We start from the raw sequence: 15,636 nt of genomic DNA, 5'->3' as shown, positions 1-15,636 counted from the left end.
TCATCTACTGGCTCTCTTTGAACAGCCACTTTCAGCTATTTTCCTTAGACTCGGTTAGTTATATATAGGGTCAGCTCAGTGGGGTAATATTAATCTCTCACCTAATGCTATTGGGTGTTTGGATGTAGCCTTACCCTTCCACTTCAGTGCTTTCACTAAACAGCACGAGGAACCACTTTACAATGATAGCCCTCTCGGTCCACCTCTGCTGGCTCCCACCATGTGTCTCGCTCTCGTGCTAAAACTGCACGCATTAGCACATGAACCTTAGACTTGTTGGCTCTGCTAATGCTAGTTTTCCTGTAATATTCTGGTACTTGCAATCTTGCATTCTGAAAAATTTCTTTTGCCAGTAACTGAAAGCGAAGGGGGAACGTGCTACAAATAGCTGGCGGAGGACACCTTGAAGCTTCCTTTATGTGTCTTCACCACCTAAAGCTTATTCAGATCACACCTACAACTGTGCTGTGTTAAAGATGCGGTGTAGACCTTCAGTGGGGACAGGAAACCACTCAAGCCACAACACATCCTCCCTCCAATGCTCATGAAGATATTGTAACTCAGGTCAGTTTTCAGCTCGTGTTGTCTAGGAGTTGCGAGGGAGGCCTCGGGTCCACCAGTCAGAGTTCTCAAACAGCTGCATGTTATGACAGTTACTTTCAGTCAGTCCTATATTTTCAGCCAATAGCATCTTGGGAGTTGTAGTTCCTTACTGATAAAGAATTATTATTTTTTTTAAACCACAAATCCCAGCATGCTTGGTGCTGAGGTTTGAAATGGAAGGTCACATTTATGAACTGAGACCCCTTTACAGCAAGTTAACGTTCTCAATTAGGAAGGACCTCAAGATCCCTCCAATCCCCCCCCCCCACACTCTGCGCCTTGAGACCCTAACGAGTGAGTAGACGTGCTTAACAAATTACTGATTGGTTGATTGAATTATCTAATAAGGTGTACGGATTCTGCCCAATTTTAGGTCAGCGTCAGCGTGGCGAAGGGCACCATGAGTGCTTGATACATATACATATTAGCACATCCCTCCCCTAGGCATGTAGCAGGAGCGTGAATCTCATGCTGTCTTGGTTTTACAGCCAACAGCCCACAGCAGGTTGAGGCATGCAGCTTCAGTTTTCCGATTAAAAGTAAGTGCCTACAGATCCCAGCATTCTAAATGCTGTTGAACGAAAAATAAAGGACAACGTTAGTACCCTTTGCCCATCATCCCCGAGATGATGCTAACAACCTTGGAGGCCAAATGAAAACCTGCAGCTGCCCCTGGCCACCAACTGGGAGATGTGGGGAGGCACAGTTGAAGGACCATCATGAGCCCAGTCACAGAAAATATGGTAAGCGCAATGAACTGCCTGAAAGTCGTAATTTTGGAGGCAGAATTATTAACATATTTCAAAAAACGGGGTGAAGAAACATCAGTATTCACAAAAAAAGCTATGACGGAGCTGGGGACCAAGTAGTCTCTGGTTTTCGACAAGGCGATGCGTAGCAGTGATGAGGGTGGTTTTTGAGACCATGCCTATAATGATAAAACTGGCACTACAATTCCCAGCATGCTTGGTCCTACTGGCCGAAAAAACCACTTGGATAAATATGATGACACTTGTGACATGGGGACAAATGACCGCACCCAAACCGACAGACCACGTACGCAACCTGGGCTTCATCCTGGACTCCTCCCTCTCCATGACCAGACAAGTCAACGCCGTCGCCGCGTCCTGTTTTAACATCCTGCGCATGCTACGGAAGATCTTCCGGTGGATCCCCACCGAGACCAGGAAGACGGTCACCCAGGCCCTCGTCACCAGCCGTTTGGACTACGGCAACGCCCTCTACGCTGGAACCACCGCCAAGCTCCAGAAGAGACTCCAGCGGATCCAGAACGCCTCAGCCAGACTCATCCTCGACATCCCCCGACGCAGCCACATCTCCGGACATCTGCGAGACCTGCACTGGCTCCCCGTCAACAAGAGAATCACCTTCCGTCTCCTCACCCACGCACACAAAGCCCTACAAGACCAAGGCCCGAGCTACCTCAACAACCGCCTCAACTTCTACGCTCCCAAACGCCACCTCCGATCGACCAACCACGCCCTCGCCGCCGTCCCCCGCATCCGAAGAGCGACAACAGGAGGAAGGTCCTTCTCCTACCTGGCCGCCAAGACCTGGAACTCCCTCCCGACCGACCTGCGCCTGACCCAAGACCACCTCTCCTTCAGGAAGAAGCTGAAGACCTGGCTGTTCGAGCAGTAGCAGCACCCCCCCTCGCACCCCCCCGCTCCCCCCAAGCGCCTTGAGACCCTCCGGGTAAGTAGTGCGCTCTACAAATGTCTTTGATTGATTGATTGATTATTACTTCAAAATGAGCTGACTAGAGGGGACTGACAGCTTTTACTTGCCACCAGTGTCTCTCTGTACATACATTTCAACCACGACCTATTTAAACATGCCTACAGGCATGTTTGTGCAGGTTGATGTATTCTATTTTACTACTAAACGATCAGTTCTGGGGCACTCGGAGTAGATTCAATGTGCAGTAACATATATATATTTTTAAAACCTATACCCAGCTCTCTCTACTTCTGATCTGCTACTTAGTGGCATTTCAGTTTACTGGGGCGTACCAATTTGGCCACGTGGACTCTACCCTGTACTTGTTGCTGATGATGTACGTGTAGTGACGGATATATTTATGCAAGCCAGTTCAGTTATCTTTATGCCCCAGATTTACATCAAAATATGCAAGGGGAGGAGGATGCCCGGAGGTTGATGGGGTTGGGCACAACAGGCGCCCAAAAGGACATGAAAAAGATAGTGATTTATCATTTACATGGCATTTTTAAACAGCTTGCAAGTAATTTAAAAAAAAAGGCTGTAAAAAGAAAAAAAGATCAAAAGGGGCTTATACACTCATAAGATGAAGCAGATGTGCCGATATGATGTGTTATTGTAAATAACAAGTCCCAGGATAGAGGAGCACAGGAGGCGCTACAGGGGTCTCATTGCATTTAGTGAATATAAAGTGACTGAAAGAGCACACTTCAAACAACAAGCGCAGCCAATTAGAAGAGAAAGTTAGAAGACTGTTTTGGCTTGAAACAAAAAAAAGGAAAAAACAAGACAAAACATAATTATTACCTCTAGATCTCTGCTGCACGCAAAAGAAGGCCTCCGTGAGAACTCAAAATATTTGCCCTCATGTTACGGACTTTTTAGACTGATTTGGCCTCCTAGCGCTATATGCGCATGTTATCGAGTTACGATTTCAGCCCGGAGTCGGATTTAGTCTGATGATGTGTTTTGGATTTTGTCTTCTGCTCATATAAATGGGTAGGACACCAGTGTACCGACATATGTGTAATACACTGAATGGTCCGCACAGCTTTCTTAGATTATGGTTTACATTCCCATGCTTGTTTTGTTCTGACTCACTTCCACACTCCAGCAGAATTCTCTTCATGGAGTCTTTGTCCATCTCTTTGGCAGATGATTTAGGATACAATTCAACAAGAGGAGAGGTAGGTAAAATGTGGATCCACTCTTAGTCCCCAGTTATACTAGTTTCAACAAAATAAGAGTGTCCAAATTTAGTTACTTTGTGACAACAAGAGCAAGAGAAAGGAAAATACAAGACCCAACTCAGGTTTGTATAGAAGGCCCTCACTCACCAACCTGGTTGGTGACATGCTACATCATCGGGGCCCACTGGGAGAGGTCCAATGCCTCCCCAGTGTGCTTCAACGCCAGATTCACTGCGGAGCAGGTTTTTGTGAATTGGTGAGAAGTGAGTGATAATTGTGATAGTGATGATTAAAAATGTCTGAATTGTATCAAAAAAAGGAATTTTAATGTTTGATCAATTGGACATATTAAAAGCAAAGTGTAGGAAAATAGGCCAAATAAATTGTTTGGTTATTTCCAATAGCTTATAAATCAGTCAACATGTTTCTGCCTTGAAACGGTGTAAAATTACTAGGCATTCGTCAGGATCATGTGTAGACTAAACTCCGACGGTATGGGCACGCTAAGGCCCACCCTCACCTGGGGACGTGAAACTGAAAATTTATGTAAAAAAAGTGCATTTAGAAGGAAAAAATTCCCCCCTATGGTACTCCCGATTTGAGACACTTCAAAATTAGTGTAATGCACCTGTGGAATAAATGACAGAGACATACATGTAAGAGGCAAAACAAACAATTAGAAAATATTCTATGCTCACGAGTATGTCTACAGTGATCTAGTTGTTGGCAAGCAAGTTCTAGTGCTCTAGTTGTTGTCAAGGGACTAATGGTTGGTGAAATAGCGATATTGTTAACACCACACCAAGTCCAGAGGGAAGTTGACAGCGCATGGGGGTGTATTGTTGGCTAGTGATAATGTATACAGTGGTATTCACATGCTGGCTAGCCCATACAAAACGGCGCGTGTAGAAAAGAGGATCAATGGTCCAAACTGGCCAGTGACCCCACCTGAAGAGAACACAGAAATCAGGAATAAAATATCTCACTTGAATGGTGAGAAGAATGTACACCATGGATCTCGGGAGGGGGGTGGTGGCGAAATCGGCACATCCTTGGAGGTTAAAAGGATACAGTTCAGCAATAATTCATGGAGGCAGTACTTAGCTTGGTTTAGTAGATCGGTAGGTTGGTGGTGAAGGCGCTTGACTTACGCCCTCGACGCCAGGCACCCACTGGAAACCTGCTTCTACCCTCTGAAACCGGATCCCGAAGATATTGAAAGTCTCCGGTTAAGCTGTATAAGAAGGCGACTGGTTTCGCGCCTTGTTTCCGGGGTGGGCGTGGTCAAGGTGATGGGGTGGGCGTGGTTGGTTTGGAGGCCACCCGGGCAGCCAATAGAGATGCACGTAGTCTCTGTGCGTCTCAGAGCACTAGACCAGGTGAGGTCAAGCGTAATGGTACAGCGGTGGGAGCGGCGCTGTAACCTATCAGAAGGCACGCTGGGAAGGTGCGTGCGTGCAAAGTTTAACTAGACCAAGAGAGGTCTAGCGTAGTGGGACAGTGGCGCGGAGTCTGTGCATGAACATCCTAGTGACGACAGGCTTGTGAAGTAGAGACAACTTTATTGAAATAACAATTAACGCTAGTATGTGTGTGTGGGTCAGATGATAGGGAGAGCTTGTAAGGTACAAACAACTTTATTAGGATGACAGTCAGCCCTAGTATGCGTATGTGGTTCAAATTCTGGGAAAGCTTTAGTGCAAAGAACACAATAAGCGCAGCAGATAAGAAATAATGCCGAAAGAGTGTTGTATCGGCAAAAACATTCCGCCATTGTCACCCCAAGTTAAATCTGGGAATTCCCACAAAGCCTCTCTTAAAAAACGTAATGTGCTCTTGTTGGAAAAAGAGTTGTTATACAATGGTATTGTCTGCTTAGTTAGACAGTTACATGTATGATGAGGTATCAACTTGGTTCAGTAAAAGGAAATAGGGAGGGTAAATGCAAAGGTCATCATTTAAAAATAAAACCCCAACGGATGTCGTCATTCAGGCCTCCAATATGGGTTCCCCGACGGTACACCAATCTTTGCTCCTTTTCAAAGAGTCTCAGAAATATTTCTACCCCCGCTGATCTGCTCAACTACAGTCCACCTGATGTTATTGGTGGTATGATTTGACTGTAGGAAGTGGTCGCTCATTTTGGTGGTTATTTTCCGGCATCTTATATTGCTCCTGTGTTCGCAAATTCTTTGCTTGATCTTCCGGATGGTCATTCCGATGTAACGTAATTCACAGGGGCATGTGATCAAGTAGATGACGTTAGTGGAATTACAGTTTGTGTGGATTCTTTGGGTCCATATTTTTCCTTGTTCCAAGGCTAGTTGTTTGGATACGGTAGTCAAATGGCAGACGCTGCAGTCAGAGCAAGGAAAATGGCCCACAATCTTAGGCATGCCCAAAGTGTCAGTAATAGTACGTACACCTGGTAATGAGATTTCTTTCGGTTGCGTGTGGACTAGGGAATCCTTTAGGCTCTGTCCTTTCTTGAAGGAGAAGAGGGGTTTCTCCCATGTTTTGTTTATACTGGAGATGATTCTCCAGTTTTTATTGATTGACTTTTTCATTAGATCGGAGAGGCTGATGTATGTGGTGTCACAGGTTAGGGGGACTTCTTGTAATAGACTGGGATTGTCTTCCAAGAGGGCCTCACGCGGTTGGTTGCGTGCCCATTTGTACCCTTTATCCAGAATTCTCGTTGGATATCCTCTTGCTTGTAGTTTCTTGGTAAGGCCAGATGATTGTTCCTTGAAGTCTTTCACATTGCTACTGTTACGCCTGATTCTCAGATACTGGCCGTACGGTAGGTTCTCTTTTAGGGGACGTGGATGAAAACTCAAAAATTCCAGTACATTATTTTTTGCTGTTGGTTTATAATGGTTTTTTGTGGTTAATGATGTGCCTGAAATGGAGATGGTCACATCAAGGAAGACAACCTCATCCTTACTCAAGGTGTGGGTAAATTCTAGATTGAGATCCAAAGTGTTGATCCATTTGAGGAAGTCTTTCAGAAGGTGATCACTACCCTTCCAGACCAAAAGCACATCATCGATATATCTCCTCCACAAATAGATGGAGGAGGAGAAGAGCCCATTTGATGGTAAGATGTTTGGCTTCAAAGTCGGAGACATAAAGCCCCACCACACTTGGGGCGAAAGTGTTGCCCATCGAAGTCCCTGTACTTTGTAAGAAGAGTTGCCCTTTGTAAGAAAAGAAATTTTCTTTAAGAGCTATGGTGGCACAATCTAGGATAAAGGCCTTTGGTGTCTGATAGTCCCAAGTGAGAATCAGGCGTAACTGTAGCGATGTGAAAGTCTATATGTATGGCACTGGGTGGATACAAAGGCAGGTGGGTACAAGGATGGGTGCCATTCCACAGCAGGATGATGCAAGTACTGCTGGATCGATGAATATATGTGCTAGAGAGATTAACACTTGGCTATAGGTAGATGAAAATGTACTTTGGCAGAGTGGATGGATAAATAGGTGCGGGTACTTGTGTGTGTAGGGGGTGCACGAATGTTCAGATAGAAGAATAACTTTGAGTGCCTGTGAGGACAAGGTTGAGTACAATTGTGGATGAACTGATGGCTTGATGGGTAAGTTGATGCAAAAAAAGAATGCAATGATGCATGTAGTAAGTACAAGCTTTTCAATAACAGCGATCCGTTAAAGACCAATTAATATTTAGTGAACAAGTATTCTAAGGACTGTATTATGAGTACTGCGGTCTGAGGACCTCTGTATTCGCTGATGCGGTTCAACCACTGCTATCCCTGCAGGTTTGCCCGCCGTATAGGGAGTGCAGAGGCCGGACCGCCGCCTCCGCCGGGATCCAGCATCCCACAGCCATGGGGGCAGGAATATGCTGGTGGTGGAGATGCGGCATCGCCAAGTATATTCCAACTTTAATTTCCATCGCCCTTTTCAAGGCAGTGAGCCTGCCCTGAAAAGGGTGGTGAACATGAAAGTAATGGGGGGGCCTAACAGGACCCCTTGCTGCTTCTGGTCAGGGGGTGTATGCAGGGGTCACTTGTTGTGCCCCCTAAAATTGCACCCCCATTCCTGCACGATATGGCATGGTGAATGCCACCCTGTTCAGGTATGTGCTGCAGGCACTGTCATGGCGGCGGTCTGCTGTCAAGGTTCTCCTATGAGCCTTAAACAGCTGTCGCCATGACAGCGCCGAAGCACTGCCTGCCCACCATGGATTAAAGTTGTAATCCGGCGGGCGGGCGTACCACAGGCTTGGACTGCCAAAATTGGAATGTATGTCGTTACAACGCATACCTTTAAAACACATTTTTTTACACCGCAACATCCATTACAACGCATTCCATTACAACGCATGCCATTACAACGAATTCTTTGAAACTACCTTTACAACGCATTGAACTACAACGCATACTACATTTACAACACATACCATTACAACGCATACCATTACATTGCATGTATGGTAAGTATTGGATAGTGTAGGGGTAAAAATTACTATTCTAACTCCAGGGGGTGCAACAGTAGGGTAAGTGTTGGATAGTGTAGGTATGCGTTGTGATGGTATGCGTTGTAATGACATGCGTTGTAGTGGTATGCGTTGTAGTGACATGCGTTGTAATGACCTGCGTTGTAATGGATGTTGCATTGTAAAAGTTTTGTTGTAAAAGTTTCGTTGTAAAGGTAGTGCGTTGTAAAAGTTGCGTGTAAGTGTTGTTTCCCCCAAAATTGTAATCAGGTCCTACAACTGATCTGACACTGTGATTAAGCACAGGGATAGTCCCTGAACAGTATTCCAGGCCTTGTAGCCTACGGACTGATTGTTCGAACTGGCAGCGATGCGCTTCACACCTGCACTACTCTTGCAGTCCGCAGATTGTATGGACATATAAACAGGCACTAAAATCCCCTGGTGAGCTAGGAGCATGCCTCCTTATAAGTTTAGAAAACATGATTGTTGCAAAATTATTTTCTTCGGGTATCAAGTGGCACATATTAATAAGTTCAAAGCAGCTGTTTTTTAACATTCATAATAATTATAAACACATTCCTTTTGTGTAAGTAAACCGTGTATGGTTCCATTTGATTTTTTATTGCCGATATATTTTTGCACCAACTTACAGTCTGATTAGAATTAAAAGCACAGCTACCAGATATGGAGAATGAACAATAAGGACCAAATGAGTTCTGTAGGAAACTGTGACTTCCATACATACATCACCCACGTTGCCTTGAGGAGTATGGAATAGATCTGAGTGTTATTATGTAATAAGGTGAAGAAACTAATCAGCCCTTTAAAGCAGACAGGGCACACAGTGATAACATGTCTCCATGGAATAAGGGTAACGTGTGAAGCCAATATACTAATGAGACAAAAGTGACACTATAAATCCCACCAGACGTGATCCTCCTGATATAAAGATGGGACTGAAAGAAGGCCACACGGATGACATGGGTTCAAACAACAGTTAAGGCTCCAAAGTGAGCAGAATAGACCGCTCTGTTAGCTCTGCACTGTTCACCAGTGTCTCTCTGGTAATACATTTTAATCCGGACCTATATTTTTTTTTTGATAAAAAGAGGTTATTGTTTTCAAAAACAAGTTATAGCAAACAATGATTCTACTCAGTTTACAACCAGATATACAATAATCCAGTGTGAAAACAGACCCCATTGCAGCGTGACCCCGACCAATCTCGGGATAAGCAATGTGCCACCTACGCATTATGTTAACCAACCAGACCATATTAGTCACACCATTTCCTCCATATTTTATTGTACTTCTGAGAGCAGACCCTCCGCTCATATGATGCTTCTTCTAATTTGCCTCACCAGTCCATGCCTCGTGTCCAGGCTTCCAAAGCCGGGCTGCGGGGGAGGTCCAGTTGCGGACTGTGTCGCGTTTTGCTAGGAGTGTGCCAAGACCAATTAAAAATCGATCCCCTCCTGGGCCGTCCACATCCTCCATGATACCCAACCGTGTAATGAGTGGATTCAACTCGATGAGAACCCCCACCACCGCGGGGAGGGCACTGAGAATGGTAGACCAATATGCCTGAATCACTGGACATGACCAAACCCTATGGAAGAAATCAACCCTTGTGTCGTGGTACCTAGGGCAAGCGGGAGAGCTATGAATGCCAGCCTTCCGTAAGCGATGCAGTGATAAATAGGATTGATGGCGATACCGCCATTGTGCGAGATAATCAGGACCTATTTAAAGTTTCCTGCAGGCGTGCTTGTGCACAATTGTGCAGATGGTCTTTGTTTTCGAAATTCATGGCCATTTATTCACACTGTATGCAGGGGTCCTCCTCTCACTACCACCGTTCTGCTGTTCCATGAGCCTGACCGGCTGCTGGGACATACCATCTGTGATGACTTAACGACTGATGGTCCATATCACGAGGCAGGTTGTAGCAACCTTAGGTCCCGAGTACAGGTGGGCTGGAAATGGGCGAGCTATTACTGGGTGCAGTATATGCCTCATTCAGAAATCTCCTCTGGAAAATGAGGAATTAGATGTAATCATTTATGTTTTTTTGCAACATGTTTCGCATATATCTGAACGAATTTCACGCTTCTCCCAAGCTAAATTTCACTAAGTTTGATCTGCCAAAATGTATCAAGGGAAAGTTGTAGGGAGAGGTGTTTGCCAGGAAGCTTGGCATTCCAACCACTGACTGCACAAACAGGAATGTACCACCCACTCGGGACCATGCTCCACGTGTTTTGCTCTCTCATCCTCCAAATATTTCAAGTTGAACTTATTCAATTTAGCAAACTACACCGTACCACAGATGACCAAATCCTCAACTCCAGTGCCCAAACTCCACACCCAATCCCCCTACTACAGCCAGGAACACATGATTAGTCCAGCAGCCAACGCATATAAAATATGTTCATCTTTGTAAGACCACCATTCCATCCATTTAGGCCTCTCTTTATCCCCTGTATTTATAATAAGGAAACTAACATTCTCCAGCATCCATTTCACACTGAACACAACAAACAAGTGACAAATAGAGTCATATCCACATAGGGCGGGGCTATAACTCTACCAGATTTTACAATGCACTACAATTTTTACCAGTGTACTTGGAAATAAGAAACATCTGTATTATCAGCACAACAAGGAGGAAAAGAAAAGCATAGAGAATTAAATCCCACCCGCGGGGAAATTGGCAGAGCGTCAAGGTAGTCAACTGGTAGCACTCCATGATACCGCGCCAGGGCATTATGTTTCTTTCAAAGATCTACTAGTTAGCATCCTGCCCCTCCAAGGAATGTGCCTTTTCCCTGAATACATTCCGCAGCCTTTAGGGCACAGCATAGACTAATTTCAAATCTTTATGGATTTCCTTGACATCTTTACAGCCTTCGTGGGCAGACTGTACAGTGCATCAAAGTCTGAGAGTGCCTCAATCTTGAAATGCAAGATTTCTACTCTTTATAGCTAACTTTAGCAGTACATGCCAACTTTTTTAAAAGAGGAACTTCACTACTGTGAGTCACAGTGAGTGGTAAGGAACACATTTTCATGAAAAGAGGCAGTGTCTTTTTTCAACCACAAACTGGTGCTGGGTCAATTTCCATCAGTATAAGCATATTTTCAGCAACCTTCAACACAATCCTGTTCTAAATAAACCATCAAACAGCCAACACATTAAAAAAAAATCCCCACAATCTTCTACTTCTTTTGTTCCAACTCAACATTAAAGTGTAGGTTGACAAACTTAGATAGATTCAATGCTACTGAAGATTGCTTTGAAATCTGTAAACATATATAAACATTTAATAGAAGCACACTAATAATTGTAGGTTTTACTTGCCCATAAGGTAGGTTCTTTAATTTTTTCTATCTGGTAAAGTCAAAAAACTATATGCAGCTTAGAAGAACATTATTTTAATCAACTCATTGCAGACAACCTGTTTCGTTCCTTCTTGGGACTTTTTAGAGGCAAGGCCGTTCATTGAGAGACTTAATTAATTTTAATAGCAAAGGGTTTCATATAGCTCATTACAAAGCTCTATTTCTTTCAATAAATGTAAACAGGTGTTACTCTCACACAATGTGAAGGGGCTCACTGGAATTCAACATTGGGAGGATGAAAGACTGAGCAGGCCCTAAAAAACTGAACTCATGGCATGTAGGTATGAAACAAAATTCCACACTGAGCACCTGTCTGCCTTTTTCTCTGACAACCTGTTAGTCTACTTATCAGATCTATCTACAGTAAAAAATATCTAAGATGTGACTTAACAAAATGTAATTGCAATTGCATTTTTATAGCTCTTACTACTCTAGATGCTACGTCGAAGCGCATTTTTCGACAAGTAGCACACTACTCCGGAACCAAAAGAGGATTAGTGGTGAATAAGTATAAGGAGAAATAAATTTAATTTCAGCGGTCGACATGTGAGTATGTTATTTTGATTGAAAAAGGATAGTTGAGGGATAGAAGAGGGAAGGGTTTGCATTTATATAGCACTTGCAATCCCTGATGAGGTGTTGAAGTGCTTTTTGGTGGGTAGCACACTACTCTGGAACCCAACCAGGATTAGTGGGGAATTAGTATAAAATGAAATAAATATAAAATTAACCTGGGCGACGCAAAATGTTATTCTGGTATTTGGATTGGAAAGGATAGTGGAGGGATAGAAGAGGGATGGGTCTAGAAAGTGTCTTTTTGGAGTACATAGCTGTAGGAGACGGTCTAGTGGGTTAGGTGGACACATGGCTAAACAATCAATAAGGTGTCATGGAACACACCTAAAAAACAAAATGTTCACAAAAACGTAGTTTAGTCACTAAATTATACCTGCAGTAGCTTCAAGAATCGGCAATATTTGACCACCAACCTAAGCGGATGCTTAAAAATTACTTAAATTAATATTTTCCGTCATGTTCATTTGTTTGAAGACATTCTTCCAAAAGCATCTTTGAAAAATTACAAAAGGCCTCAAATAGTTTTCTCTAGGCGAGCCAGGTGGTTAGACTTACTGTAATCAGAAGAAGCTCAGATGATCACTTAGAAGGGACAGTGGGCTTCACTGAAGTATTGATGCTACATTTGTCCTTCACACCTGAAGAGAGCCTGGACCCTAAAGTGTATCCTCCTTTCTCGAATGCCAGACAATGGATGCTTATATGAAGGGCTTCAGTACGAGCAGGGAGAGAATCGCTCTCGCGGTCCTCTCACCCTAGCCACATGACAACAAAAAACTAAAGCAAACGCCCATCATTGAAAAAGACTGGCACATGAGCTCTTAAAACAGATTCAACATTATACAGTTATATATCAGTTATACATCTCTCCCAAAATTGGATTATGCAGCACTACCAAATAAAGATGCTAATATTACCAATTTCACTGGTACTGGTTTTTAAGACCAGAAAGATGCGAGAAACTGCACCAGCACTTAACACATAGCACTCAGTAGCGAGCACTTAACTCACTTAATACGTGTTACAGTTATTTTAATCAGCTGGAACTGCTCTTAACCAATTTCCAAGCATCATTTACAGAGGAACTAAATTGGTTCAAATTGTGGAAGTTTTCCCAAAGTTGTACTTGAGACCTGGATAACTGAACACAATCAGCTGTCTCCCCGGATCAAAGTGGACAACCATGCAAGTCCCTGGGGCTCGTATTAGATAAAATAAAATGAGCAGGTAGGCTATTCTACCAACTAAAACATTTTTAAAACTGTAAACCCTACAGCCTGAAAACCTAATAATAGTAAATCACTCACTTGCTTTGCCAGGCTTAAATTACAGCAATGCCCTTGCACCAAATTCACATGCACAATTATTTATTGGCATTTCCCCCCCCCCCCAGGGAAAATTCAGCAGGTTTTCCCCACCAATATCTATGTGAAGGGTGTGATGGTTATTTAACCACTTATTTCAATATACAAATCAGTGACCAATTTAGGGGCCTTGGTATGGTAAAAAACAGGAAAATTGACACCCCCTGGTCCAGCATTCCATGAAAGAATCCTCCACTTCTCAGGCTTGCTTAAGACCCACGTGCCTAAATTATGAAACTCTTTACACAGGTAAAGAGTTTCATAAGATAAGGGACTGCTTTCTTGAAACGTACATCAACCACCCTTCAAATATCTCTGGCGCCACCGATGAGTGAGAAACTGTATTCACTGAATCCGTTTCAGAAGCTACAGTGTATCCGTTAGATCACCCATCTTGTTAGATTGTTCCAAATATGCTTAATGTGGATAAATAATAGTAACACAGTTTATTGAAGCGGTAAGAAGGATAAACTCTGTTCTTGCGTGTTGAAGTGATGGTAAAACCCGCCTCTCTCACTTTGTACATAATGTGCTGCTTCTGTGCAATTCCCAAGCACCCTTATTTTATAGGATATGCATATGATTATTGTGAGGCACTCAGAGAAAGAATAAAAAAAAAAAAGTCTACCTGGCCAGGTATAACAAGGTGCACTACGGCAGTTCCCCTGCCCCGCCTCTACAAACAGGATGCAGATAAATACTTGTACCGGATCTGCCACAACAACAATGCACATAGCCAGCTCCTCTCAGACAAAAAGCTACCTGCGAGCACCAGCGAAAACACCGCACCGAGAAACTGCTCCCATGAGGAGGCGCGATAAGCAAAGTATACAGAGACGCACAATGACCGGGTGCTGCAGAAAGCACTTTAGCACCCTTTATAAAGTGCCTACACCAGGCGAGTCACGTTTCCCGGCTCCATGCATGACTTGCTCTTCCAGTCCAGGTTTAACTGTGCATTCTGGGACTTGTAGTCCCAATTTATCCCGTTACAAAATCATGACTGCAAGTCTCAGGTTTCAAAGAAAAAAAAAATCTCGACTGGATGAGCTATTCACGAGTGGGCATGGAAAATGTGCTATTTCTGCATATAGTGTGCAGTGAACAAAACAAGCGCTGTCTAGCCAGGCTGGTGTAAAATGCACACACTGCGAATATAGACAAGACACGCGAAGCACCAAGAGAGCAGCTACTCACTAAGCATCGTTTACACATAGGGGAGGTAATTATCCTCCGCCAGGTAACTGGCCATTAGATGACTTCATGACTTTAAAAACACAAAAACAGCCTGTGCCTCTGGGTGGCGTGAGCATCTGGATTAGGAGTTACACCCCGAGTTTATAAGTTTGCCTGCGTTACTTCTACACAAGTTTGTAGTGGTCCCACCCTCTGAGCAAGGCCCCTTCTATCACAGGTAGACAAAGAGCGGATCAGCTGTTTACAGTAAAGACAGATCGATGCAGCTTGGTTGTGAGTTCTTTCTTTGAACTCCGCAGCAGCGCGGCGTTTCTGTACCTTCCAAACATCAGGCAGTTCAGAGGTGCGACGTGCTGTCGCCAGCTGTGCGCCGCCACCAAGACCCGGGAAAAGGAGGGGCCGGTAAACGAAGCCTTACCTGCAGCTCCCCTCTTCTGCCTCGATGGGCGAGTCCATTGCTGCCGGCCGCCGCGCTACCACGGGGTGCAACGGGGGAAGATCAGACCAGCCTTCCTTCAGCGGAAAGAACAGTCCTGGAAGAATCCCCAGCCCATCCGGTCTCCCTTCCAGGAACTGGTACAATCCAGTGAATGGCGAGCCTCGCGGACAAGCTTCCACGAACCCTCCTTCCCACTCCAGGACGCCCCGGGCCCCTCAGGCACAGGGGCTCGCGCCGCAACACTCCCTGGCAGAGGACAGTTTGCGTCTTGCAAGGGGCAGTGTTGTGTGAGCGTGCAGAGCTCAGGGCTTTTCTCACTTCTGTAGCCGACTTCCTGTGCGAGAAGTGACTACGGCTCACGAAGAAGCCTGAAGACCAGCCCCCCTCTCTCCCCGGTCAAACTTTCTACGGGACTTTTTTTCTTCATCTCCTAGAAGCATCGGGTGTCTGCAGAGAGATGGGAGCAGCAGGCGAACTATGAAAGCAAGATTTCTGCCCGGTGAAAGGAGGGCCAGAAGTTGTTGCCTTCTCGTTGGTCGGATAAAAATGATAATATAAGAAATACAGTGTTTTCTGAAAAAGAAAGGAAATGGTGAAACGAGCAAGATAAATAAATAAACACATTTTAAGTACAATAACACAACATGACAATACATAATA

The 15,636-nt window shown here is 44.4% G+C and overlaps 1 protein-coding gene across 3 annotated transcripts in view; it reads right to left on the bottom strand.

Annotated features, from left to right (window-relative positions):
• The window catches only part of RIN3 (Ras and Rab interactor 3), a 519,321-nt gene extending 503,912 nt beyond the window's left edge, over positions 1–15,409 (bottom strand). For all 3 annotated transcript variants that reach the window (XM_086937691.1, XM_086937692.1, XM_086937690.1), the window contains exon 1: positions 14,956–15,409. In XM_086937691.1, coding sequence (XP_086793817.1) covers positions 14,956–14,993 — 38 coding nt within the window. In that variant the 5' untranslated portion in view covers positions 14,994–15,409. The remainder of the gene's footprint in view (positions 1–14,955) is intronic.
• Between the last annotated feature and the right edge of the window lie 227 nt (positions 15,410–15,636).

Source organism: Lissotriton vulgaris, chromosome 9 (assembly GCF_964263255.1).
Source record: "Lissotriton vulgaris chromosome 9, aLisVul1.2, whole genome shotgun sequence".
NCBI lineage: Eukaryota > Metazoa > Chordata > Amphibia > Caudata > Salamandridae > Lissotriton > Lissotriton vulgaris.
This window is presented reverse-complemented; position numbering and strand designations above follow the sequence as displayed.